The sequence below is a fragment of the Neofelis nebulosa genome, chromosome 7 (genome assembly GCF_028018385.1).
Source record: "Neofelis nebulosa isolate mNeoNeb1 chromosome 7, mNeoNeb1.pri, whole genome shotgun sequence".
Classification (NCBI taxonomy): Eukaryota; Metazoa; Chordata; class Mammalia; order Carnivora; family Felidae; genus Neofelis; species Neofelis nebulosa.
The window spans coordinates 147,471,261-147,497,168 of record NC_080788.1 but is presented as its reverse complement, the minus strand read 5'-3'; the positions used below and the strand labels follow the sequence as shown (position 1 = coordinate 147,497,168).

Below are 25,908 nucleotides of genomic sequence, written 5' to 3'. Positions count from 1 at the left end.
TCCACTCCCTGCTCGTTCGCCGAGGAGAGCCTCCTCCTGCACAACGCCAAGCTGGAGCCCGGGCCAGCCTGCAGCCGACCCCACTCCAGTCTTCAGCAGGCCCCCTGCAGGCTTCTGGAACATCCTGGGTCCTTGTCTCCTTCCTCATGTTGCTGCTCTGGCCCAGCCCCCACTGTCTTGCAGAGCTTCTGACTTGCAGCAGTGTCCCCAGAAACAACCCCCCCTCCTCCGCCCCTCGTCCCAGCCCCTGGTGGTCTTTTCAAAGCTCTCTGACCAGTCTTGCTGCCCCCTGCCTCACGGCACCTGATTCTCAGCCCTGTGAGCTAGCCTGGGCTCTCTTACCCTGTCCTGCGCACACACTACTCCGGGCTCTGGACTGAACTTCCCGCACTCCTGACGTCCTAGCTTAGACTGACCCCTTGGGAGCCTGCCAGGAACCCCTCCCCATGCACCCCCAACACCGTGCTAGCCGGCAGAGCACATCTCTAGACCGGGAGCCCCCAGGGCAGGACCAGTGAGGCCACAACACACGCCCCTCGCCTCCTTGGGCTCCCGCGGCCTCTATGGCCCCCAGGGCGCCCCGCCCCCCAGCTGAAATGTCCTTCTCTGGGCTGGGAGGTAAGACTGCGGGGCGCGGGTCCAGTCCGGGAGCCTAGGCGCGGCGTGTGGAGCCCCCTCCCTGGCAGGGGCCCAGAGTCCACTGTCTGGACCCAGAAAAGCCAGCTGAGGGCGCGGGGCCGGCCCGCCGCAGGGGTCGGGACTGGCGGCTGGACGCGGGAGGGGCGGCGGCGGGGTCCCGGGGGGCGTGGCCGGGTCGGGAGGGGGCGAGGCCTTGCGGGCTGCAGCCAATGGGCTGGATGGGGCGGGGGCGGGGCAGGGTCCGGGCGGCCGCGGGGTCCCGGGGGGCGGGGCCTGGCGGGCTGCAGCCAATGGGCTGAATGAGGCGCGGGCGGGGCGGGGCGGGGCGGGGTCCGGGCGGCAGCGGGGTCCCGGGGCGCCGGCTCCGTCCGCAGTCAGAGGCTCGCGGCCCGCGGCAGCGCCAGCCAGCGGAGGCAGAGCGCGGCGCCCGCCGGCTACCCGGCCGCCCGCGCGCCGGAGCCGAGACCAGCGACTGGACGCGACGGGCCGCCGCCGGCCCGCACCGCCCGGCCGCCGCGATGTGCGACTGTTTCCACATGGTGCTGCCCACCTGGCCCGGAGCCCCCGGCAGCGGTGCGCCTCCTCTCCGCCTGCAGCCCGCTCCCCTCGGGAGGGTGGGCTCCGCGCGGGGCCGCGCGCCGGGCGGGTCGGGGTGGGGCGCCTCGGGGACCGGCCCGGGCTCTCGCGCGCGGTCCTGCGCCTCGGGCTGCTTCCCTCCTGCTGCCTCTCTCCTGCCTCTCTCCGTCTCTGCCGCTCACTCCGTCTCTCCGGGTCGCTCGCTGACTCATCCCTACCACTCACTCTGTCGCTCCCCGCCTCGGTCACTCACTATCCCTGTCTGTCTTTTCCGTTCTGCCACTGTCCCCCTGCTCTAACCCTCTGGGACGTCGTCTTGTCCCTAGAGGCGGCCGCCTGGGGAGGGCCGCACGCGTGAGTGGGGGCCGTGGGTGACCAGGCGTGGGGAGCTGCTGTCAGGTTTGCCCTCTGACCTGCTCTGGGAAGAGCAGCCTGGCTGGACCCCGAGTCAGGGCTGTTGGCCTTGGTCCAGAGTCCCATGCTGGGCTGGGTCCACAGTGTGTGGCCTCTGTGTGGCTTGGTCACCGGCTAGGTGGTGGCAATGAGGGGGCTAGACCCGAGGTCTGAGGCTTGGTGAGGGGCCTGCGTGGGGTCAGAGATCAGGCCACAGAGTAGCCCAGTGCTGGGCAAGGGAAGGCAGGTGTTGCCCATGGGGCAGTTCCCACTCCCCACGCCTCTGGCCACAGAATGGGAACTAGGAGCTCTTTGTTACCTGTCTGTCCCCGCACTAGGTCTGGTTCCAGAGGTTGCCTGTCTCAGCATCTTGCAGGGCAGGGTGGGGTGAGGCAGGGGCAGTTCCTGCAGCTCTGGGTCAGTGGTGCGGCAGCCACACCCAGGACATCTGGCCAGTTGCCATCTAGGGGGGGCTGGGGCCATGCTGCAATGGTGCAGGCCGGTCCCCACCGCTCGGGGTCACAGAGGTCGATGATGACAGTGGTGTGCTGAGACAGAGGGGCTCTGGGGGTCCCTTGGCCTAGGCACACCCCTCCAGCTGCAGCAGGAGCCCCCATGGGCCCTTCTGATGAACACGGCTGACCTCCTGTTTGGGCCCCCCTTGTCTGGGGGACAATGATGGCCCCCGGCCCCCTCGTCCTGACTGTGGCCCCAGCCCACATCCTGGGGATCTGCTGCATCACAGGGAAGGAGGGGCCATTGCCCTGCCTCCAGCATTCCACACTGGCCTCTGCCACCCCCCGACCCCCGCCGGCCCTTCCCCCCCCCCCCCCCCACCCCAGCTCACAGGCTACCCAGAGGCTCCCAAGATGCAGGGTCTAAGGCCATCTCATCCGCCCTCCTGCCTTGAAAAGGCCTGTTCGGGCACCCCTCCCCAGCCAAGATCTCCATTCTCTGCTTTGACCTGGTGGTTCCCTGGCCACCCCTCACATCCCGCCTACAAACCCCTCTGCTCTTAGGGAATGAGGCCAGTGGTTCTCGTGGGGCATTAGTAGGAGACCTACTGGATTGGAGCCCCTGGGGGTTCTGTCTGCTGTGCAGATGGCCAGGCCCTCCCCCACCCTTCACAGAAGCTAGGGAACGAGCATCCCTGATAAGGCCCCCTGGGGGCTGGTCCACGTCTTTCCAGCTGCAATTCCTTCCCAGCTGGCCAGAGGTGGACAGGTCTTGCTCTGCCCTCGTCTTTCTGCCCAGTCCAAACCTGCCCTTTCTGGCCAGTCACGCTAGGTCCTCTGAAGACCCCTCCCAGAGCCTGCGCGCACGTCTAACCCTCAGCCTGGGGAAGGAAGCCAACCACGTCCAGCCTGCAACCGGAGGCTGCCCCCTTGTGGCTGTGCCAGGAACACGCCGCTCAGGGATCCGCCCAGGCTCGGGGCGCCTCGGCCAGTCCTGCCAGTCCGAGGCAGCTCGCCCCCAGCTCCTTCCAGGCCCCTTCCCCTATTCCCGTGTGGGGAGGGGGCTCCACCTGGCTGCACTGCCCCCACACGGGGCATCAACAGCTTCGCCCTGTGATGGGCACCAGCTGTCACATCCCTTCCTATCCCGGGGACGGCCAGTTTCTTCCCAAGGTAGAGCTGGGTCCCGGGCAACTAGACTGACAGGGAGCGCCCTACTCCTGGCCTGGGCCCGCCCCCCCCACCATGCCCACCCTGAGAAGCCCCCACCAGGTCCAGGGAGGCCTTGCTTATAGTGACACACCATGAGGGGGATGGTCTGGGTGGTCTCTTCTTGGTGGGGGGCCGTGGTAATGCAGGGGTCCTTCCCAAGAGCGTTGCAATGTGGGGCGTCCCTGTGGTGGCCTCTGCACGGCCCTGGGCTTGGGGCTCCCAGGAGCCGCGGGCAGTGCCTTGTATCTGTGAACGGGAGTGGCCACAGCTGTCCGCAGCAGAGGCTGGGCAGAGGGCTGTGTGGCCAGGGAGGCCGAGTGCCAGCGCCGGTGGCTAGCGTGTCTATGCTGTCCGCACTCATGGCTTTGCCCTGGGTTGTCCGCACCGGCACAGGGCTGCGCTCCCATTTTGCAGACAGGGACACTGAGTCTGGGAGCAACGAGGCCGAGCCCCACACCCCCCCGGAGCCTCTCTGCCTCTACGGGGGCCAGAGAGGCCACACCACACTCTCAGTGCAGTGATGTCTGGCAGGTGCTGGCTCTGCCCTACCCCCCAGGCAGTGCTCTCCAGTGCCCCCCTCCAGCCTAAAGTGTCCCTGGCAGGGGCGGGCACCAAGGAGGAGGCAGCAGAGGTCGTCCTAGGCTGGGGTACCGACCCTCCCTGAGCTTTAACAGGCGGATTTTCTAAGCCACCACTGGTGGTGGCAGATGTGTTCCTGACGGCACCCTAGCTCTTCTCCCTGCGGAAAACTGAGGCCACACAGCCTGCTCCTGCCCCAAGGTCTCAGGGAAGTGGGTGGGGGAGGGCCCAGCTGTGCTAGGAGGGTCCCATGCCCCAAGGCCCCCTGCCTCCCCTGCGTCCCCACTCCACTGGGGCTCACTGTGGTCGGGCAGTGAGCCTGTGGCAGGAACGCTCTCATGGCCTTCCCTCCCTCTGGCTGGTCTCTTCCATCCCTGGCTGGGCTAGGAGCTGCCTCTTCCAGGTAGCCCCCCTGGCTTGCCGGGCCCACCCCCCACTCCCCTGCAGATTCCAACCCTCTCTGTGTCCCTTCCCCCTTGACTGCCCTTTGCTGAAGGCTTCTGGGTTTCAGGTTCAGCCTGGGGCGGGCTGCCTGGGGGTGGGGAGCAGAGGTGTCTGGGAGAGGAAAGCAAGCAGGCAGGAGGGCCGTCCCCGTGGGACGAGATGGGGCCAGGCAGGAGGGGGGACACCCCTGCCCTGGGATGGCATCGGGCCCCGTCTCCAGATAGCTTTCTGGAGGGACGCGGCACCCACATCACCGCCAGGGGACTGATGGACCTGTGGGCAGAGAGCCAGGGGTAGAGGCTGGCTGGCGGGCTCCCGGGCCCTGCTGGGTCTGGGGTGGGAATCCTGACGGGGGTCTGTGAGCTGCACCGCCGCCCGCCCCCTCCCCCTCCCCTCCCCCCCCCCCCCCCCCCCCCCCCGTGCCTGGGTGCCGCGTGCCTGGACACATCGCCGGGTGTGGGTGTCAGAAAGGAGCAGCCGGGGATGGGACTTTGTGGGGTCCTCGTCTGGGCCTCACCTCCCTGTCAGCACCCCCTGCTGCTTGAGGGGCCTCCCGAGCCAGGAGGCTAGTGGGCAGGAGACCCCATTTGGCCAAGTCATGCCCCCTCTGTTTGGGGCTCAAGCCCCCTGCCGGCTGCCGCTCTGAGTGGGGTCAGCCTTGGGCGACCTGCGCCAGGCTCTGGTGCTCTGCCCCTCCTGCGTCCTACGTCCTACGTCCTACGTTCTGTTGACGCCCTTGTTCCCTGGATCGGCGTGGGCCCCTCCCGGGTGTGGAAGAGGTTGGCCTCCCCCCCGGGCTCCCTCCCTGGCAGGCCTTACTCCTGGGTGGCACCAGCACCTTGGGGGTCTTCTGTGACACGCCCCGCTAGGAACGCTGTGCCTGGGCCTGGCCTCCTCCCCCGTCGCCCTGCCCGGCCCTGGACAGCAGCTGAGCTCCCACGGCGGCTCCGAGTGGGAGCCCAGGGTGCAGGTGGCTTTAACCACCTGTGCGGTGGGCATCAGCACACGTGTGCTGGGCAGCCTGGCCCTCAGGACCCGTGCTGCCGCAGCTCATCAGACCCCCTTCAGCTGCCCTAGCACCCGCCTGGCCGCGGGGGGCCGGCAGGCGGGCAGGGCCTGCACCGTGGCCCTTACCGGCCAGAGAGCCGGGTGGGACCCCCATGGGACTGGACACTATTCCGGGGACGAGGAATGAAAGGTCTTGCCCCTGCAAGTCCACAGTGGTCTGGACCCAGAGCCCTGTATGTCCAGTTCTCCCATCTGGCTGGCACCTGTGTGGAACCACGGGCAGGGGTGCCGCCCGCACACAGCGCTGGCCACGGGCCACACGTGGGAGAGAGTCCAGGGTCCGAGCTGGGAAAGCACTCCGGGCAGAGTAAGCAGCACGTGCACCCCTGGGGGCCTGGTGGGGGGGGTGTCGGGGAGGGGAGGGCAGGGCCCAGGGCCCGCGGCCAGCGGATCGGGAGGCTGAGGACGTGGCTCTGTGGGTTTGGGGCACCCGGGCTCAGGAGAGGAGGGGCGGGGGTGACCCTGCTTCTCCTCCGGGGAGGCTCAGCCCTGCCCTGGGGGAGGTGACATCTGCTGGGTGTCAGGCAGGAAACAAAGAGCTCCCAGGTGAGGATCGTCTGGGCCACCAGCTTTCCTGTCTCACTGGACATAGAGTCATCTGTGACCGTTAGAGTTTTAGGGACAGGGGAGGCTGGGAGAGGCCTGGGTGCCGTCGTTCCTTCCCGGACTGGTGGCCCACCCCTGGGCTCAAGAGTGCCCGACGCCCCGGGCCCAGGCTGGCCAGAGTCCCCTTCCTCCCTGGGATCCCCCTTCCCGGCACCACACCCCAGGCCACCCCTGGTTTCTCCTGTTCTGCTGTGGGGCCTGCTGCCCTCGGCTGTCCCCAGAGCCCTCAACCTTGCTGATCCTGGCCTGTGGTGTCAGGCAGGGGTGTGTGCTCGGCTGCCCCACTGCCTCCTCCCCAGGGCCGGGCCTGACCCCTCACTGCCCTGGAACCCCGTGTGGGTCCCTCAGCTGTGCAGGCCTGCTCCGACCTGCTCGTGGGGTGCAGATGCCAGCAGCCAGCCGGGCCCCACCCCGCGGGGCCGTGGGGCGCAGGGCGGGGCGGCTCTGGGACCCAGCAAGAGATCTGTCGATGGCACGGCGGGTGCGGTCCTGCCCGGGCCTGCCGGGGCTCCTGCAGCCCGGTCGGGCCTGGGGTCTGCGTCTTCCCACCCGCCCCTCGGTGCCCAGCGTGGGAGCTGAGTCCTGGGGCCGGCAGGGTGAGGTGACCAGATGTGGCAGACCAGGCAGCCGGAGCTTTGGGGAGCAGATGACTGGGGTCTTCAGCCACCACTTCTAGCCAAGTGACTGGGGAGGGGGTGACAGATGCAGGTTCCTGGGCCCCCAGGGCACCCACCTGGAGAGGTGGCAGCAGGGCTGGAAGGGTGGCCGGGGTCAGGCTGCCCCAGGGGGACTCGGCGGGTGAGCAGTGCCCCCCCCCCCCCACAAGGTCACTCGCTCGCCCGGGGCCCTGGGTGGGCTGGGTCCTTCCCTGCTCTGGCCTTGCTGGTGTCTGCTGTGGAAGGAGCTGGCTGTGCCCTGGGCCGGGGCCTCAGCCCAGATGGGGCAGGACTTTGTTGGAAGGGCCTATGTACGCCTTGGGCTGTGCCTCCCCTGCCCTGCACCCCCTAGCCTGGCCAGCTTCCTGCAGGGAAACTGAGGCGCGGGGCCCAAGAAAAGCTTGCCCGGAGCGTCCTATCTGACATCTGCATCTGCGTACCTGTCTACACAGCAGGACTGGACTGGACTGCACGGGCGGGTGGTAGTGACTCAGACATCCCTGGGCGGGCAGGCGTTTCCTCTCCCAGTCAGCTGCTTGGGCTGGGGCGGGGGCGGGGGGGGGGGGGGGCTCTGGGGGAGGGGCGGGCTCCCCAGCTCCTTGAAGCCCAGGGGGAGGGACCTGGCCCAGCTCCGGGCCTGTGAGGGGGCCGCCCATCCCTCTGGTGGGGCTCCAGGCAGGCCTGAGGAGGAGGAGGCCAGGGCCTGGCAGCGGAGGAGGGCTGTGGAGGGGAGGGACCCGGGAGGGCAGCTGCAGGGAGCACCAGCTGGGACCTTCACTCCTGGGCAAGCTGGGAGGACTTCTGAGCTGGGTAAGCCACAGCGGCCGGGCTCTGTACCTGCCCCCGCCCCCTGCCCCTGCCCCCTGCCCAGGTCCAGCCCTTGGGCCCCTGCCCTCTTCACTGCCCAGTCGGTCGGCCTGAGGGGGCTGGGTGGGGTCTCGGGCTGGGGAGCACGGCTGTTATGTCCCTGGCCCTCTGCCCTGCCTCAGCCCCAGCCCTCCTTAGGACAGACATGTCAGTTCACGGCAGCCAAGGCTGTGGCCAAGCATAGCCACTGCCATCCCAGGACAGGCAGGTCCCCAGGCTGGACCGTGAGGCTGGGGAGGGCTCCTCAGGCAAGGCCAGCTCCCCTGCAGGTGCCGCGTGGGCAGTGGGGGCCTGCAGGGGTGGGCGGGATGTCTGGGGGGTCCTGGCCAGTCAGCTCAGAGACAGAAATAGGCTCGGGCCCACCAGTCCCATCTGGGATGGGCAGGACTGTGGGGGCCTTTCCTGTTGGCTGCCGGGCCCTTTGGAGCTGGTGGGCTGGTGTGCCCGCCCCCCATGCCTCAGTTTCTCCAGGTGCAGAAGGAGAGACGCTGGGCCCACCACTGCCCGCCTAGTCCCACAGCTCAGGGGCGTCCTCAGACTGGGTGGGACGTGCCCCTTCCCAAGAGATCTGCCCTGCTCCCCGTCTCCTTCCTGCACTAGCCCTTATTATGCACCTACTGTGTGCCGGGCTCTGAGCGCTTGGGACCAGAGATGAGGCGGTGGCCAGAGATGACGGCGGGGTGGCCACACTGGGCCCGTGAGTCGGCAGAGGAAGCAAACGTGAGAAGTGCCCGGGCCGGGGAGAGAGCCCAGTCTGGGGTGCGGCTCCAAAGGTCTGGGGCCCAGGCCTCTGCAGGCAGGACTGAGGGCGTCCTGGGGCTCGGCAGACGGGGCTGGGCATCTGGGGGCGGGACAGGGCGGTGTGGAAGTGTCCAGCTTGCGGCTGTAGCAGCAGCGGAGCCGGTGGGCCAGGACCCTCGCCCCCAGGCCAGGGCAACCAGGCAAGAGCCGTGGGGGCAGAGGCGGGAGCCGAGCTGGCCTCCCCAAGCAGCACGGTTACCCTGAGCAAGTCGGGAAGGGGGGCAGGCCCTGGCTGCCTGCGGGTGTTGCTTCGGGAAGTCTGAAGGTCTCATGACCAGTCAGCCGAGCCCAGCACTTTCCTCGTGAAGTTCCAGGATGGGGTGAGGCCCCAGCGTGCCGTGTGCCCGTGTCGGCCCTGGGCTCCAAGCCCAAGGGCAGGGTCCCCTGAGGGGGGGGCTGACTCAGGCGCCCCCACGGCTCCCTGCGTGGCTGGGGGGCCTTGCCCGGGACTGTGTGCCCGTGCTCGAGGGAGGGTTCCCGAGCCAGGCACACACGTCAACACCCACGGTCTCATAGGCGCACGCACGCACCCACCCACCCACGATGGCTTCTCGGGCCACGGTCCAGGTCCCCGTTTGCAGCTCTCCTCCCTGCCTGTCCCAGATCCCCAGTCCCACCGCTGCCCTGGCGGCACGCAAACACCCCCACCATCCCTGGCCCGCCTGGAGGGCAGCCAGTCTCCGTGCAGACTTGGGTTTTGTTTAAGCAAAGTTGCCCCACCCATGGCTGGCCCTACTCTGGACCCTCCGAGCACCCCCACGGCCAGGGGCTGACGGGGGAGCCCCCAGCATGGTCCAGAGCCCTACGGGCAAGGCGAGCGCGGGGGTGTCATCCTGGGCAGACACCCCACTGTCTACATCCCCCTGCACCTGCTCCCCCTGTCAGCTCGCCTCACCTTGGCTCTGCCCTCTCCCCAGACCCACTTCCTTGAGCCCCGCCCTAGAATATTCCAACATTCTAGGGAGTGAAACTTTTCTGCTGACCCAGGTGCGTACTCCCCTCACCCCTCACCCCAAGTCCTGAGCCCCTCCTCCCCGACCCTGGGTACAAGCACCGGCCCCAGTTGGATGTCACAGTCACATCTGAGGCCATGGAAGGGTCAGGGTTTGGGGCTGGATGGATGCCGCAGGGCCCCGAGCCAGGAGGGGGCCGGGGGAGGGCCTCTGGGGGGACACCAGGTGCCAGCAGCCAGAACTGCTGGGCTGGCTCAGCCTGTCGCCCCTGCAAAGTGGGGGTGACTATATTTTTAGTAGCCATTGTTCGAGACGACCGCCGGGGCTGGACTGTCCACAGAGCCTGTCTGTGGGGCCGCAGGGGGCAGGGGGCGGGGCAGGCAGAAGGACAGGACACCTTCCCCTGCAGTCACCGCTGAGGGGGGCCCACGGGCATGGGGGCCGGTGGGACGAGGCTCTGGGGGCACTGGGGCCTCCTCCCTCCCCGGGGTGCGGGCCCAAGGCTGGCAGTCTGCTGGCATCAGACAGGCGGGATTTCCTCCTTCCTGTTTGTGCGTCCCTGGGCCCGAGCGGGCCATCCAGTGGCTGTGCCTAGGGGGGTGCAGGAGGGCCTAGAGCCCGAGCCCGGCACCTCCTGGCACCTCCGTGGGGTGCGGCCTGGGGCCGAGCGAGCCACCTCTTAGAGCCGCTCCTCACCCTGCAGGGGTGTGGAGCCCGAGGGGCTGTGGTGAGGCTGGTTCCCAGCGAGGGGTGTGCCCCGGCCTCCGTGCTGTCAACACCTTTCCTCACCCGGGCCCTGGACGCCCACGGGACACTCCTGGAGTAGATTTGGGGGTGCAGCTTCTCAGGGCCGGGGATCCCTGCTGCACCGCGGGAGGCTCCCACCGCCGCGCGCCCCCATCCCACCCACCCCACCCCCAGGCACAGGGCGCCCAGCTGGCAGGTGGGGGGTGGCCCTTCCCAGGCCTGTGGGACTCCGCCCCGCTGCCTCTCCAGGGACACGCCCGGGGAGAGGGCGGTCGCCAGCTCCTGTTTTGTTGTGTGACTCAGGGAAACGGCTGGGCTGCGGAGGCTGTGGGCGAGGACGGGCGGCTGCGGGTTTCTGGGCGGGCCGGTGACACCTGGCGGAGCTCCCCCTGAGCAGCCTCCCCCCCCCCCCCCCAACCTCGCCTGATGGCCCGGGCCGCACCCCCGACCAGACCCTTCCTCTCCCGACGCGCTGCTGGCTGGGGTGGGTGGGCACCTGTGCGTCCCCTCGGCCCCAGCCGTGTCACCAGAGCTGGTGTGAGATCAGTGCGTTTCCTCTCGGGATGTTTAGTACGATTCGGGGGGCGCCGGGCTCAGCTGTGTGTGTGGGAAGGTTCTGAGCTGATCGCTAACTCATCACAGAACCGTCTGGTCCGCTCTGCAGTGTCCGCAGGGGGCTTGTCTGCAGATAACCCAGTACGTCTGAATGTGCACGTTCACGGGCATAAAGTTGATGATTTCCTCATTTCAACTTTATGTAGAATTTTAAAGATTCTCTCTTTTTAAAAAAATTGTTAATGGTTATTTTTGAGAGAGAGTGGGGAAGGGGGCACGTGGGGAAGGGGCAGAGAGAGGAGGGGACGCAAGATCGGAAGCGGGTTCTGAGCTGTCAGCACAGAGCCAGACGTGGGGCCCGAACCCACGAACCTGGGCCGAAGTTGGGCACTCGACCAACTGAGCCACCCAGGCGCCCCTTAAAGATTCCTTATCGGGGAAGAGTACAAATCCTAAGCGTGTGGCTTGATGCATTTTCCCCAAGTGGCCACACGCGTGTCCCCAGCGCCCCCGTGGAGAAGCAGCTGTCCGGGCGCCAGAGGCCCTCCCCCCAGGCTCTGCCCTCCCCAGAAAGCTTGTCAGTGAATGGGCTTGTGCCTGACGGTGAACGGCATAGACTAGACTTCCGTCTGCACTCCTTCATCCGTCACGTCGTCGCCAGAGAGCATTCCATCGGACAAATAGCCACGGTTTCTCCTCGCTGCACTGCCGGTGGACATTTGAGACTTTCTGGTTTCTGGTACTACCATGGTGCCAGGATGGGCATTTCTGTACCTGTCCTTTGGGGAGTGCATTTTTGGGGGCATGCCCTTGGGTACGGAGCTGCTGGGCCGTAGAGCAGGGTGGTCAGACTTCAGTAGCTACCGCTGGAGGTTTTCCAAAGTGACTGTGCCGGTGCACCCAACGCCCACATCAGGGTGGCGTTCCCGTCGCCCACGTGCGGGACAGCTCTCTGGGGGGTCCCCCTTGCCCGTTCCCGCCGTTCCCACCGTTCCCACCGTTCCACTGTGGCAGTGGAGCGGTATCTCGGAGCTCCCACCGGCCGCTGTCCTGAGGACCCAGCACGCTGCGTGCCTTTCCATAAGTTAATTCACGGCTCGGCGTCGTCTGTTGTGAGAACTTGCCTTTCCAAGTTCTTCTCGCCCGTTCTTCCACTGGGTTGTCTGTCTTTTCCTTTTGTGTTGCACGGATTCTTTGTACATTTTGGGTAGGAGGCTGTGGTTTGGTAAGCGTGTTGCAAATCTCTGCCCAACCCGTGGCCTGACTGCTCACTCCCTCAGTGGTGTCTTTTGACGAACAGAGGCTCTTCACTTTCACGTAGACCACTTGGCCATTTCCTTCAGGGAGCACGCTTTCTGTACGCTGGTTAAGAGTTGCTTTCCTACCGCAAAGTCATTTCTGTTTATCTCCTGGAAGCTTCACTGTTAAGCCTTCCACTTTGGAACGACAATCCCCGTGACGTTAATACTTCCTGTGGCTGACGTAAGGGTTGACATTTTTCTGCACGGATCGCCAACAGACCCAGCACGAGGGACTGAAAACACCTATCTGTTTCCCACAGCTTCGTGTCTAGGAGTCTGGTTCTGGGATCTTTGTTTTGTTCTGTTGGTTTTAATTTTAATTGGTTTAACTTGTTCATTCATTTTAAATGTTTATTTACTTATTTTGAGAGAGAGAGCGCATGGGGGAGGGGCAGAGAGAGAGGGAGACACAGAATCCGAAGCGGCTCCAGGCTCCGAGCTGTCAGCACCGAGCCCGATGCGGGGCTCGAACCCACGAACCGCGAGATCACGACCTGAGCCGAAGTCGGACGCCCCACCGACTGAGCCGCCCGGGCGCGCCTGCCTTGATTTTTGAAGGGTGGTTTGCTGGACGCGGGATTCTTGCTTCACAAGCTTTTCCCCTGAGCAGCTTGGGTGCCTCGGGCCGCGTCCTCCCGGCTCCCAGGGCCTTGGGTGTGAACTGTGCGGCCGAGCCCGTCACAGGCGGGTCTCGCTTCTCTGGCCACTTTCACACCTTCCTCCTCCTCTTCGACCCTGTGGCCCGGATGCGTTCAGGGCCGGGCGTCTCTGTGTCTGGCACGCTGCGACCGCCACGTACCGTTGGAAACCACATTTCCCCCACCTCTTTCTCTCTCTCCTTTCCTTCGACTGCTTGTGTGCCGCTGGGCTGAACGTGGCCCCGCGACCTCACATGCGCTTTCGTTGTCTTGAACCTTTTTTCCTCTGTTCTCCAAGTTGGACAATTTCTTCTTCTTCTTCTTCTTCTTCTTCTTCTTCTTCTTCTCCTTCTTCAAGTTCTTAGTTTACTCATCCTCTCGGGAAACTTCTCCGCGATTTTCAGGAATCACCAATGGTCCCTGCAGACTCTCTCCTCCTCCTTGTTGCTGGCGCCCACCTGGCGTTTGCAGACCCCCTGACGTCCTTAGCTCTGTTCTCGCGTCCCTTTCCCCGTTTTCCTTCGTGTACGGGCCGTGTCTTACGAGTCCACGTTTGGGTTCGCTGTTCCTGCACGACCCAAGGGATCATAAACTGCGCCACCATCAAAGTGGGCTCTGAATCCAACACAGACATGAGTCTGGCATGGTCTTGTCCATTTGGCTCCTTTTTCCCGAATTTCTGTCTTAGGTACGGCGGCCTTTCCGGGGTGAGAAGCATCATTGACCAGCTGCTTGCGCCGAAGTCGTCGGGTGGTCACGAGCTTCCTGGTGCGGATAATGGCTGGGTGGCTCACGATTGCGGCCGAGCCTCCCGCAGCCAGGGGGCTGAAAAGACCAAAGTGGCCAATTTCTCTTCACTTTCGAGTTTTTCGATTCTTTCTTCTGGCATCTCAGTTCTGATGTTGAGTCCCAGTGGTACACTTTTCAACTCCAGAATCTCTGTGTGGCTTCGTTGTCGCTTGTACGTCTTTGCGACGACGTCTCTTCACTAAGCCATCGTACTTTCCATTTCTTGTGGCTGCTTAGACATTCAGAGAATTTCCAGGACTTGCTTGTTCCTCAGTACGGATCATACTTTCCTGTTTCTTTGCGTGTCGCGTGCCCCTCGGCTGACTGCTGGACACCATGGGTTCCGTACCGCGGCAGCCCTGCACCCCGGCCTCCCTCGGGGCTGGGCGCGTTCTTTCCTGCGTGTTTGTTTCCTGACTTTCTTGGACCGAATCCGTGAAGTGTGCCTCGTCTGAGCTCCCCTCGTGCAGGCTCTCTGCCATCCGGCCTGCGCGTGCCCTCAGGCCCGGCGTCCGGGATGGGGCCACGTGTGCACGAACACGGTGCGTAGACTCTCCGGGGCCCCTCCCCCCGGGCCCGCCATCTGGTCTCCGCACCCCCGAGGCCGCACTGACTCAGCCTCTCTCTCCGCAGTGTCTGGCCGGCAGCTGCAGTCTGAGGACCCAGATGCAGAAACGGAAGAGGACCCCTCTGTAAGCAAGGCCCGGGGGATGCATGCCCTCCCGACACAGCCCCCGTCCTTTGGCGGGCCTCGGCAGAGCCCCCCTGATTGTCCTCTCCTGCCAGGTGACCGAAGGGCCGGTGGACGAGATCGTCCGGCCGAGGCCACAGGGGTCCTCGCCGGTCTACGAATGCACTGCTGAGGGTGCCGGCTTTGGACTCCCGGTAAGCCTGCCGGACGGAGACCCACAGGCTGAGGGAAAGTGCGGGCGTGGGGCCACAGGGGGCCGCGTCTCCTTCGTCGCCCCGTGGGGGCAACTGGCACCATTTGTGCAGCCACACCGCCCTGCCCTGCCCTGCCGCCCCCTGGGCCACAGTTCCAGCCGTTCCCACATCCTGACCTTCTGTCCCTCGGGACCCCTCCCTTCAGGCGGCCGGGACGCAGTTGAGATGGCGCATGTGTGCGTGTGTGCTTGCGGGGGAAGAGAGCCCGCACTCTGGACATGCACACACGCCGTCTCGGGGAGGAGGCCCGGGGGGAGGCCGGGGAGGGGGCCTGGGGGGCCGGGGGAGGCCCGGGGGGCGCCTTCTTGCTAAATCCTTGTTTTCTTTTATTTCCTCCTCCCCCTCCACACAAAACCCCAGTTGCCCTGGGGTTTGCCCTGGGTGCGGGCGCTGGGGCCTGGGGGCTGGGCCCGGTCGGGAAGCACCAGGGCCAAGGGCCGCCTCCCCGCCGCCCCACGCGCTCGGCTCCCTGGCACGCGGCACCGCTCCGGGCCCCCCGCGTGCTCGGGGCTGAGGCAGGTGGGTGACCCCTGGCATCTGTGCCTGCAGGGGGAGGACACACGGAGAAGGCGGGCTTCCTCGGGCTCGGGGGGTCGGAGGTCCTGGTGGAAGCGAGATTCGGGAGACGCTCGAACATTTTCCAGGATGAGTCGTCGGCAGGTGGGTGTGGCCGCGCCCGAGGGTCGGGGTGGGGGGGGGCCCACTCTGGGGGGGTGGGGGTGGCGGGTCGGAGCAAGGAGAGGGATTTGCCTGTCGCTTTTGTCAGGCCTGGTCTGCGGGCAGGGGCTCCAGAGGCTGGTCCGGGGTTCCCCTGAAACCTATGGGGGGGGGACAGGGACACCGGGCCGGTAGAGCCAGGCGCGTGGGCCTCGGTGTCCCCGGCTGTGTAATGGGTGCAGCTGCTTCACAAGCCAGGGGCGAGGCTGGGTTCTGGGGACTCCCTGTGAGGAGGGCGCGCTGCCTTCCGAGGCGGCCTGCTCTGCCGTCGGTGGGTCAGCACCTCTGAAGCCGGCTGGGACCGGAAGCATCCGCCGCGTCTGAGGTCAGGCTGGCCGCACTGTGTGCCGTGCGCCCCGGGGGCTCCTCAGAGAGTATCAGCCACACTGCACGTCATCGCTGCCGGAGTGTGTGCAGAAGGAATGAGACTTTGGCCACTGAGCCGGAAGGCCAGCCTCCTCGGCCCCGTTGGGCCTACGGGGCTGCCCCCCAGTCCTGGCGGGTGGGGGTGGGGGTACGAGGAGGCCGCTCCCACTGCAGGTGGCTTGCAGCTGGCTTCCTCCGGAGCTCGGAGCTCGGACACACAGCCTGGGCTCTGGCTGGGGGCTCCTCCTCTTCCCCGCATCACCTGGATGAGGGGCGGGACTCTGGGATCCCCGTGTGCAGGGCAGAGGGGCTCCGAGCACCGATGGCCACAGCGGCACCGCCCGACGGTTGCCACAGCCCCGGTGTGCTTCTGATCCAGTCCGTGCAGGAGGCGACAGAGGTGACGCTGAGGACAGAGGTGGAGGCCGGAGCCAGCGGCTACAGCGTCACAGGGGGCGGGGACCAAGGGATTTTCGTCAAGCAGGTGCTGAAAGACTCCTCCGCTGCCAAGCTCTTCAGCCTAAGAGAAGGTGCCTTGGCCGCCCCACCCCTGCAGTCCCCACGGGTCCCACCAGGACGGGAGGGCCCCGGGGCTCGGGACGCCCCCGAGGACCCCGCCAGGCCCTTTCGGGCTGAGCCGGGCTTGCTCTCTGTGCGGCTGGGTGGCCTCCTTCCCACGCAGGGCTCCGTGCAGGGTGGGCCGGGCTCCCCGTCAGGGACCCCTCTCACACACTCCTGTATCTCTGGAAGGAATGGCGAGAGCGGGGAAACTGAGGCCAAGGGCCCACTCTGTGTTTGTCTAGGTGATCAGCTGCTCAGTGCAACCATATTCTTTGACAACATTAAATATGAAGACGCTCTCAAAATTCTTCAGTACTCAGAGCCTTACAAGGTTCAATTCCAAGTCAGACGGAAACGTCCTGCCGCAGGGGATGAGGAAGGGGTCTCCAGTGGCGCTCAGCCCGGCCGCAAGGACAGTGAGACGCAGGTGAGGCTGGGCCCCGCCGACCGCCCCGCTCCCGGGGCCGAGGCTGAGTGGGGGGGCGCCCTCCCCTCCCGCATCTGTCCCGTGAGCCCAGGGCCCTAGAATCCCCATGCTACTGCTGCCACACTCCCTGTCCTTGTATTTCAGGACAAAGATGTCGCCGATGGGTGCACAGAGACCCCCACGAAGACTGTGGAAGGAAGTGGAGACAAGGAGAGACTGATCTCCAAGCCCAGGGAGGGCAGGGGCAGGCCGTCCCAAAACGAGAGGCTCTCCTGGCCCAAATTCCAGTCAATAAAGACCAAGCCCAGGTCAGGGCCACGGAGGTCACACAGCTCTTCAGAGGCCCGTGAGCGAGGACACCCACCTGACATGTCCCCCACGAGCACAGACACAGAGGCCCAGCTCCCAACAGAGGAGCAGGAGCAGAAGGCAGGACCGGATGGCCAGCGGAGGAGAAGGTTCCTGAACCTGCGATTCAGAGTGGGCTCAGGGAAGGGTCCAACACCGGGGGCGAGGCCGAGCACAGAGGTCCAGTCCGGGGTCGTAGAGGAGGCAGCATCCTGGGATGACAGCCAAGAGGGCGCCAAGGCCGGCACAGACAGGACGGTGGAGGGACCAGAGGGGACATCAGCTCTCACTGCCCAGCAACCCGTGGAGCAGGGCCGCCCCAGCGAGGGAGCCTTGGGGGACGGGGCCAGCGTGGCACCCAGGCGCCGAAGAAAGACAAAGGAAGCGAAGGACCAGGTCGACTCTGTGTCAGATGGGAAACCCGGGATGGACTCAGGCCCAAAGCCAGGTGGAGATGGCCACAGAGAAGCGGTCCAGGGCACAGAAACTGGGATTGCCACATCGGCTCTGCAAGGCAAAGTGGACACACAGGGCCGCCAACTGGAGTTCCAAATCCAAATACCACATGTCAAAACGCCCAACTTTGAATTCTGCAAAGAAACAATGCCAGACGGAGAAGCAGACACAGCAGCACGACGGCAGGGACCCAGACACGGAGGTCCTACAGCAGAGGCCACGGGCATCAAAGAGCAGCCGGACCACGGACCGGGGCCACAGTTGGCCGGAAAGCCTGCAGGGCCCCTGACAGAACGGGAGGAAGGAGGAGCAGAGGGAGCTGAGGCAGGGCACGGAGAGGCACACGCCGAAGACGGGGACACACACGCACAGGGCAGACAGGAGAGGAAAACTAGGTTCAAATTCAAAACACCCTCATTCGGGTGGTCTCCAGGAAAGGACATAAAATCAGGCCAGGAACAAGACAGAGAAATGGAGAGCACGCTCACCATTCTGACCGCACAGACAGGTGCCAGAGTCAAACAGTCAGAACGCGACAAAACAAAATTAGACACACCTGAGCGAGACTCAGGAGCCACAGAGGGAGAAACAGAGGGTGTTCGGACAACTCGAGCCGATTTTACTCTGGGAGACAGGGAGGTGGCCGCCAGAGACAGCAAGTTCAAAATGCCCAAGTTCAAGATGCCATCTTTCGGTGCCTCAGCGCCAAGCAAGTCCTTGGAGGCCACGGTGGACGTGTCCCTGCCCAAGATCCAGGCGGAAGTGTCCCTGCCCTCCATGGAAGCTGAGGTCAAGTCCAGTGATGTCACTGTTGAGCTGCCATCTGCCGACCTAGAACTCAAGACATCCACGGTGGGGGAGAAGGTTCCAGAAGGCCCAATACCTGAAGGGGAGCTCCAGGAACCCTCAGCAGGAGCCGGGGTCAAAGGGCACCTGCCCAAGGTGCACATGCCCAGCATGAAGATGCCCAAAGTGGACTTTAAGGCGCCCCAGGTGGACATCAAGGGGCCCAAGGTGGACCTGAAGGGCCCCAAAGGGGAGGTGAGGGCTCCCGACGTGGATGTGACCCTGCCCAGTGTGGAGAGTGACCTTCAGGCAACAGATGCCAAGCTGGAGGGCGACGTTACCCTGGGAGACAAGGAGGTGACCGGCAGAGACAGCAAGTTCAAAATGCCCAAGTTCAAGATGCCATCCTTTGGCACCTCAGCCCCAAGCAAAGATTTGGGAACATCCGTGGACGTGGACGTGGACGTGCCCGTGTCCAAGGTTGGCACAGAGGCCAAACTGCCCTACCTGAGAGGGGAGATCCGAGCCCCAGAGGGCGCCATGCAGCTGCCTACTGCTGATATCGACCCTCGTGGGGCAGAAGTGAATATGTCCCTCCCCGAAGGACACGTGTCTGTGTCTGGGCTGAAGAGTAAAGCAGAAGGGTCTAGGATCAAGGGACAGCTGCCCAAGGTACAGATGCCCAGCATGAAGATGCCCATGGTCGACATCAAAGCGCCCCAGGTGGACATCAAGGGGCCCAAAGGGGAGGTAAGCAGGCCCGAAGTGGATGTGACCCTGCCCAGCACAGACATGGACGTCCAGGCACCCACCGCCAAGTTGGACGGTGACATTACACTGGGAGACAAGGAGGTGACCACTAGAGACAGCAAGTTCAAAATGCCCAAGTTTAAGATGCCATCTTTCGGTGCCCCGGAGCCAAGCAAGTCCTTGGAGGCCACGGTGGACGTGTCCCTGCCCAAGATCCAGGCGGAAGTGTCCCTGCCCTCCATGGAAGCTGAGGTCAAGACCAGTGATGTGACCGTTGAGCTGCCATCTGCCGACCTAGAGGTTAAGACTGCCATGGTGGGCATGAAGCTTCCAGAAGGCCAAATACCTGAAGGGGAGCCCCAGGAACCCTCGGCAGGAGCCGGAGTCAAAGGGCACCTGCCCAAGGTGCACATGCCAGGCATGAAGATGCCCAAAGTGGACTTTAAGGCACCCCAGGTGGACATCAAGGCACGCAAGTTGGACATCAAAGGACCCAAGGTGGACCTGAAGGGCCCCAAAGGGGAGGTGAGCGCCCCTGACGTGGATGTGACCCTGCCCAGTGTGCAGATGGACGTCCATGCACCCACCGCCAAGTTGGAGGGTGACCTTACCCTGGGAGACAAGGAGGCGACTGCTAGAGACGGCAAGTTCAAATTGCCCAAGTTCAAGATGCCATCCTTCGGTGCCTCGGCCCCAAGCAAGTCCTTGGAGGCCGCGGTGGACGTTTCCGTGCCTAAGATCCAGGCGGAAGTGTCCCTGTCTTCCATGGAAGCTGAGGTCAAGACCAGTGATGTGACCCTTGAGCAGCCATCTGCTGACCTAGAACTCAAGACTTCCACGGTGGGTCAGAAGCTCCCTGATGTTCAGGTGCCCAAGGGAGAGTTCCAGGAGCCCTCAGCAGGAGCCGGGTTCAAAGGGCACCTGCCCAAAGTGCACATGCCCAGCATCAAGATGCCCAAAGTGGACATCAAAGCCCCCCAGGTGGACATCAAGGGGCCCAAGGTGGACCTGAAGGGCCCAAAAGTGGAGGTGAGCGTGCCCGACTTGGATGTGACCCTGCCCAGTGCAGACGTGGACGTCCAGGCACCCACCGCCAAGTTGGAGGGTGACGTTACCCTGGGAGACAAGGAGGTGACCGCTAGAGACAGCAAGTTCAAAATGCCCAAGTTCAAGATGCCATCCTTCGGTGCCTCGGCACCAAGCAAGTCCTTGGAGGCTGCGGTGGACATTTCCAAGCCCAAGATCCAGGCGGAAGTGTCCCTGCCCTCCATGGAAGCTGAGATCAAGTCCAGTGATGTGACCGTTGAGCTGCCATCTGCCGACCTAGAGGTCAAGACTGCCATGGTGGGCATGAAGCTTCCAGAAGGCCAAATACCTGAAGGGGAGCTCCAGGAACCAGCGGCAGGAGCCGGAGTCAAAGGGCACCTGCCCAAGGTGCAAATGCCAGGCATGAAGATGCCCAAAGTGGACTTGAAGGCGCCCCAGGTGGACATCAAGGCATCCAAGTTGGACATCAAGGGACCCAAGGTGGACCTGAAGGGCCCCAAAGGGGAGGTGAGCGCCCCTGACGTGGAACTGACCCTACCCAGTGTGCAGATGGACGTCCATGCACCCACCGCCAAGTTGGAGGGTGACCTTACCATGGGAGACAAGGAGGTGACCGCTAGAGACAGCAAGTTCAAAATGCCCAAGTTCAAGATGCCGTCCTTCGGTGCCTCAGCGCCAAGCAAGTCCTTGGAGGCCGCGGTGGACGTTTCCGTGCCTAAGATCCAGGCGGAAGTGTCCCTGCCCTCCATGGAAGCTGAGGTCAAGTCCAGTGATGTGACCGTTGAGCTGCCATCTGCCGACCCAGAGGTCAAGACTGCCATGGTGGGCATGAAGCTTCCAGAAGGCCAAATACCTGAAGGGGAGCTCCAGGAACCCTCGACAGGAGCCGGGTTCAAAGGGCACCTGCCCAAAGTGCACATGCCCAGCATCAAGATGCCCAAAGTGGACATCAAAGCCCCCCAGGTGGAGATCAAGGGGCCCAAGATGGACATCAAGGGACCCAAAGGGGAGGTGAGCGCCCCTGACGTGGATGTGACCCTGCCCAGTGTGGACATGGATGTCCAGGCACCCACCGCCAAGTTGGAGGGTGACATTACCCTGGGAGACAAGGAGGTGACTGCCAGAGACAGCAAGTTCAAAATGCCCAAGTTCAAGATTCCATCCTTCGGTGCCTCGGCACCAAGCAAGTCCTTGGAGGCCGCGGTGGACGTTTCCCTGCCCAAGATCCAGGCGGAAGTGTCCCTGCCCTCCATGGAAGCTGAGGTCAAGTCCAGTGATGTGACCGTTGAGCTGCCATCTGCCGACCTAGAGGTCAAGACTGCCATGGTGGGCATGAAGCTTCCAGAAGGCCAAATACCTGAAGGAGAGCTCCAGGAACCAGCGGCAAGAGCCGGAGTCAAAGGGCACCTGCCCAAGGTTCAAATGCCAGGCATGAAGATGCCCAAAGTGGACTTGAAGGTGCCCCAGGTGGACATCAAGGCATCCAAGTTGGACATCAAGGGACCCAAGGTGGACCTGAAGGGCCCCAAAGGGGAGGTGACCGCCCCTGATGTGGAAGTGACCCTACCCAGTGTGCAGATGGACGTCCAGACACCCACCGCCAAGTTGGAGGGTGACCTTGCCCTAGGAGACAAGGAGGTGACCACTAGAGACAGCAAGTTCAAAATGCCCAAGTTCAAGATGCCGTCCTTCGGTGCCTCAGCGCCAAGCAAGTCCTTGGAGGCCGCGGTGGACGTGTCCCGGCCCAAGATTCAGGTGGAAGTGTCCCTGCCCTCCATGGAAGCTGAGGTCAAGACCAGTGATGTGACCGTTGAGCTGCCATCTGCCGACCTAGAGGTCAAGACTGCCATGGTGGGCATGAAGCGTCCAGAAGGCCAAATACCTGAAGGGGAGCCCCAGGAACCCACTGCAGGAGCCGGAGTCACAGGGCACCTGCCCAAGGTGCACATACCCAGCATGAAGATGCCCAAAGTGGACTTTAAGGCACCCCAGGTGGACATCAAGGGGCCCAAGTTCGACATGAAGGCCCCCCAGGTGGACATCAAGGGGCCCAAGGTAGACCTGAAGGGCCCAAAAGGGGAGGTGAGTGCACCCGATGTGGATGTGACCCTGCCCAGCACAGAGGTGGACGTCCAGGCACCCACCGCCAAGTTGGAGGGTGACGTTACCCTGGGAGACAAGGAGGTGACCGCTAGAGACAGCAAGTTCAAAATGCCCAAGTTCAAGATGCCGTCCTTCGGTTCCTCAGTGCCAAGCAAGTCCTTGGAGGCCGCGGTGGACGTTTCCGTGCCTAAGATCCAGGCGGAAGTGTCCCTGTCTTCCATGGAAGCTGAGGTCAAGACCAGTGATGTGACCCTTGAGCAGCCATCTGCTGACCTAGAACTCAAGACTTCCACGGTGGGTCAGAAGCTCCCTGATGTTCAGGTGCCCGAGGGAGAGTTCCAGGAGCCCTCAGCAGGAGCCGGGTTCAAAGGGCACCTGCCCAAAGTGCACATGCCCAGCATCAAGATGCCCAAAGTGGACATCAAAGCCCCCCAGGTGGACATCAAGGGGCCCAAGGTGGACCTGAAGAGCCCAAAAGTGGAGGTGAGCGTGACCGACTTGGATGTGACCCTGCCCAGTGCAGATGTGGACGTCCAGGCACCCACCGCCAAGTTGGAGGGTGACGTTACCCTGGGAGACAAGGAGGTGACCGCTAGAGACAGCAAGTTCAAAATGCCCAAGTTCAAGATGCCATCCTTCAGTGCCTCGGCACCAAGCAAGTCCTTGGAGGCTGCGGTGGACATTTCCAAGCCCAAGATCCAGGCGGAAGTGTCCCTGCCCTCCATGGAAGCTGAGATCAAGTCCAGTGATGTGACCGTTGAGCTGCCATCTGCCGACCTAGAGGTTAAGACTGCCATGGTGGGCATGAAGCTTCCAGAAGGCCAAATACCTGAAGGGGAGCTCCAGGAACCAGCGGCAGGAGCCGGAGTCAAAGGGCACCTGCCCAAGGTGCAAATGCCAGGCACGAAGATGCCCAAAGTGGACTTGAAGGCGCCCCAGGTGGACATCAAGGCATCCAAGTTGGACATCAAGGGACCCAAGGTGGACCTGAAGGGCCCCAAAGGGGAGGTGAGCGCCCCTGATGTGGAAGTGACCCTACCCAGTGTGCAGATGGACGTCCAGACACCCACCGCCAAGTTGGAGGGTGACCTTACCCTGGGAGACAAGGAGGTGACCACTAGAGACAGCAAGTTCAAAATGCCCAAGTTCAAGATGCCGTCCTTCGGTGCCTCAGCGCCAAGCAAGTCCTTGGAGGCCGCGGTGGACGTGTCCCTGCCCAAGATTCAGGCGGAAGTGTCCCTGCCCTCCATGGAAGCTGAGGTCAAGACCAGTGATGTGACCGTTGAGCTGCCATCTGCCGACCTAGAGGTCAAGACTGTCATGGTGGGCATGAAGCGTCCAGAAGGCCAAATACCTGAAGGGGAGCCCCAGGAACCCACTGCAGGAGCCGGAGTCACAGGGCACCTGCCCAAGGTGCACATACCCAGCATGAAGATGCCCAAAGTGGACTTTAAGGCACCCCAGGTGGACATCAAGGGGCCCAAGTTCGACATGAAGGCCCCCCAGGTGGACATCAAGGGGCCCAAGGTAGACCTGAAGGGCCCAAAAGGGGAGGTGAGTGCGCCCGATGTGGATGTGACCCTGCCCAGCACAGAGGTGGACGTCCAGGCACCCACCGCCAAGTTGGAGGGTGACGTTACCCTGGGAGACAAGGAGGTGACCGCTAGAGACAGCAAGTTCAAAATGCCCAAGTTCAAGATGCCGTCCTTCAGTGCCACAGCGCCAAGCAAGTCCTTGGAGGCCGCGGTGGACATTTCCATGCCTAAGATCCAGGCGGAAGTGTCCCTGCCCTCCATGGAAGCTGAGGTCAAGACCAGTGATGTGACCGTTGAGCTGCCATCTGCCGACCTAGAGGTCAAGACTGCCATGGTGGGCATGAAGCTTCCAGAAGGCCAAATACCTGAAGGGGAGACCCAGGAACCCACTGCAGGAGCCGGAGTCACAGGGCACCTGCCCAAGGTGCACATACCCAGCATGAAGATGCCCAAAGTGGACTTTAAGGCACCCCAGGTGGACATCAAGGGGCCCAAGTTCCACATGAAGGCCCCCCAGGTGGACATCAAGGGGCCCAAGGTAGACCTGAAGGGCCCAAAAGGGGAGGTGAGTGCACCCGATGTGGATGTGACCCTGCCCAGCACAGAGGTGGACGTCCAGGCACCCACCGCCAAGTTGGAGGGTGACGTTACCCTGGGAGACAAGGAGGTGACCGCTAGAGACAGCAAGTTCAAAATGCCCAAGTTCAAGATGCCGTCCTTCAGTGCCTCAGCGCCAAGCAAGTCCTTGGAGGCCGCGGTGGACATTTCCATGCCTAAGATCCAGGCGGAAGTGTCCCTGCCCTCCATGGAAGCTGAGGTCAAGACCAGTGATGTGACCGTTGAGCTGCCATCTGCCGACCTAGAGGTCAAGACTGCCATGGTGGGCATGAAGCTTCCAGAAGGCCAAATACCTGAAGGGGAGACCCAGGAACCCACTGCAGGAGCCGGAGTCACAGGGCACCTGCCCAAGGTGCACATACCCAGCATGAAGATGCCCAAAGTGGACTTTAAGGCACCCCAGGTGGACATCAAGGGGCCCAAGTTCGACATGAAGGCCCCCCAGGTGGACATCAAGGGGCCCAAGGTAGACCTGAAGGGCCCAAAAGGGGAGGTGAGTGCACCCGATGTGGATGTGACCCTGCCCAGCACAGAGGTGGACGTCCAGGCACCCACCACCAAGTTGGAGGGTGACGTTACCCTGGGAGACAAGGAGGTGACCGCTAGAGACAGCAAGTTCAAAATGCCCAAGTTCAAGATGCCATCCTTCGGTTCCTCAGTGCCAAGCAAGTCCTTGGAGGCCGCGGTGGACGTTTCCGTGCCTAAGATCCAGGCGGAAGTGTCCCTGTCTTCCATGGAAGCTGAGGTCAAGACCAGTGATGTGACCCTTGAGCAGCCATCTGCTGACCTAGAACTCAAGACTTCCACGGTGGGTCAGAAGCTCCCTGATGTTCAGGTGCCCAAGGGAGAGTTCCAGGAGCCCTCAGCAGGAGCCGGGTTCAAAGGGCACCTGCCCAAAGTGCACATGCCCAGCATCAAGATGCCCAAAGTGGACATCAAAGCCCCCCAGGTGGACATCAAGGGGCCCAAGGTGGACCTGAAGGGCCCAAAAGTGGAGGTGAGCGTGCCCGACTTGGATGTGACCCTGCCCAGTGCAGACGTGGACGTCCAGGCACCCACCGCCAAGTTGGAGGGTGACGTTACCCTGGGAGACAAGGAGGTGACCGCTAGAGACAGCAAGTTCAAAATGCCCAAGTTCAAGATGCCGTCCTTCGGTGCCTCAGCGCCAAGCAAGTCCTTGGAGGCCGCGGTGGACGTGTCCCTGCCCAAGATCCAGGCGGAAGTGTCCCTGCCCTCCATGGAAGCTGAGGTCAAGTCCAGTGATGTGACCGTTGAGCTGCCATCTGCCGACCCAGAGGTCAAGACTGCCATGGTGGGCATGAAGCTTCCAGAAGGCCAAATACCTGAAGGGGAGCTCCAGGAACCCTCGACAGGAGCCGGGTTCAAAGGGCACCTGCCCAAAGTGCACATGCCCAGCATTAAGATGCCCAAAGTGGACATCAAAGCCCCCCAGGTGGACATCAAGGGGCCCAAGATGGACATCAAGGGACCCAAAGGGGAGGTGAGCGCCCCTGACGTGGATGTGACCCTGCCCAGTGTGGACATGGATGTCCAGGCACCCACCGCCAAGTTGGAGGGTGACATTACCCTGGGAGACAAGGAGGTGACTGCCAGAGACAGCAAGTTCAAAATGCCCAAGTTCAAGATTCCATCCTTCGGTGCCTCGGCACCAAGCAAGTCCTTGGAGGCCGCGGTGGACGTGTCCCTGCCCAAGATCCAGGCGGAAGTGTCCCTGCCCTCCATGGAAGCTGAGGTCAAGTCCAGTGATGTGACCGTTGAGCTGCCATCTGCCGACCTAGAGGTCAAGACTGCCATGGTGGGCATGAAGCTTCCAGAAGGCCAAATACCTGAAGGGGAGCTCCAGGAACCCTCAGCAGGAGCCGGGGTCAAAGGGCACCTGCCCAAGGTGCACATGCCCAGCATCAAGATGCCCAAAGTGGACTTTAAGGCACCCCAAGTGGACATCAAGG

General features: G+C 63.5%; 1 protein-coding gene across 5 annotated transcripts in view; it reads left to right on the top strand.

Annotated features, from left to right (window-relative positions):
• Positions 1-1,105: 1,105 nt before the first annotated feature.
• AHNAK2 (AHNAK nucleoprotein 2) overlaps positions 1,106-25,908 on the top strand; it is a 34,015-nt gene continuing 9,212 nt past the window's right edge. The window contains exons 1-11 of one of the 5 annotated variants that reach the window (XM_058740480.1): positions 1,107-1,212; positions 13,913-13,971; positions 14,066-14,164; positions 14,774-14,884; positions 15,687-15,837; positions 16,111-16,295; positions 16,440-18,113; positions 19,113-19,241; positions 19,746-20,069; positions 21,624-22,673; positions 23,199-25,895. In XM_058740480.1, the coding sequence (XP_058596463.1) occupies positions 1,158-1,212; positions 13,913-13,971; positions 14,066-14,164; positions 14,774-14,884; positions 15,687-15,837; positions 16,111-16,295; positions 16,440-18,113; positions 19,113-19,241; positions 19,746-20,069; positions 21,624-22,673; positions 23,199-25,895 (6,534 nt within the window). In that variant the 5' untranslated portion in view covers positions 1,107-1,157. Of the gene's footprint in view, positions 1,213-7,334; positions 7,439-13,912; positions 13,972-14,065; positions 14,165-14,773; positions 14,885-15,686; positions 15,838-16,110; positions 16,296-16,439; positions 20,070-21,623; positions 22,674-23,198; positions 25,896-25,908 lie in introns of those variants that run through there. The other 4 variants (XM_058740478.1, XM_058740481.1, XM_058740479.1 and 1 more) reach the window with 4 other exon arrangements.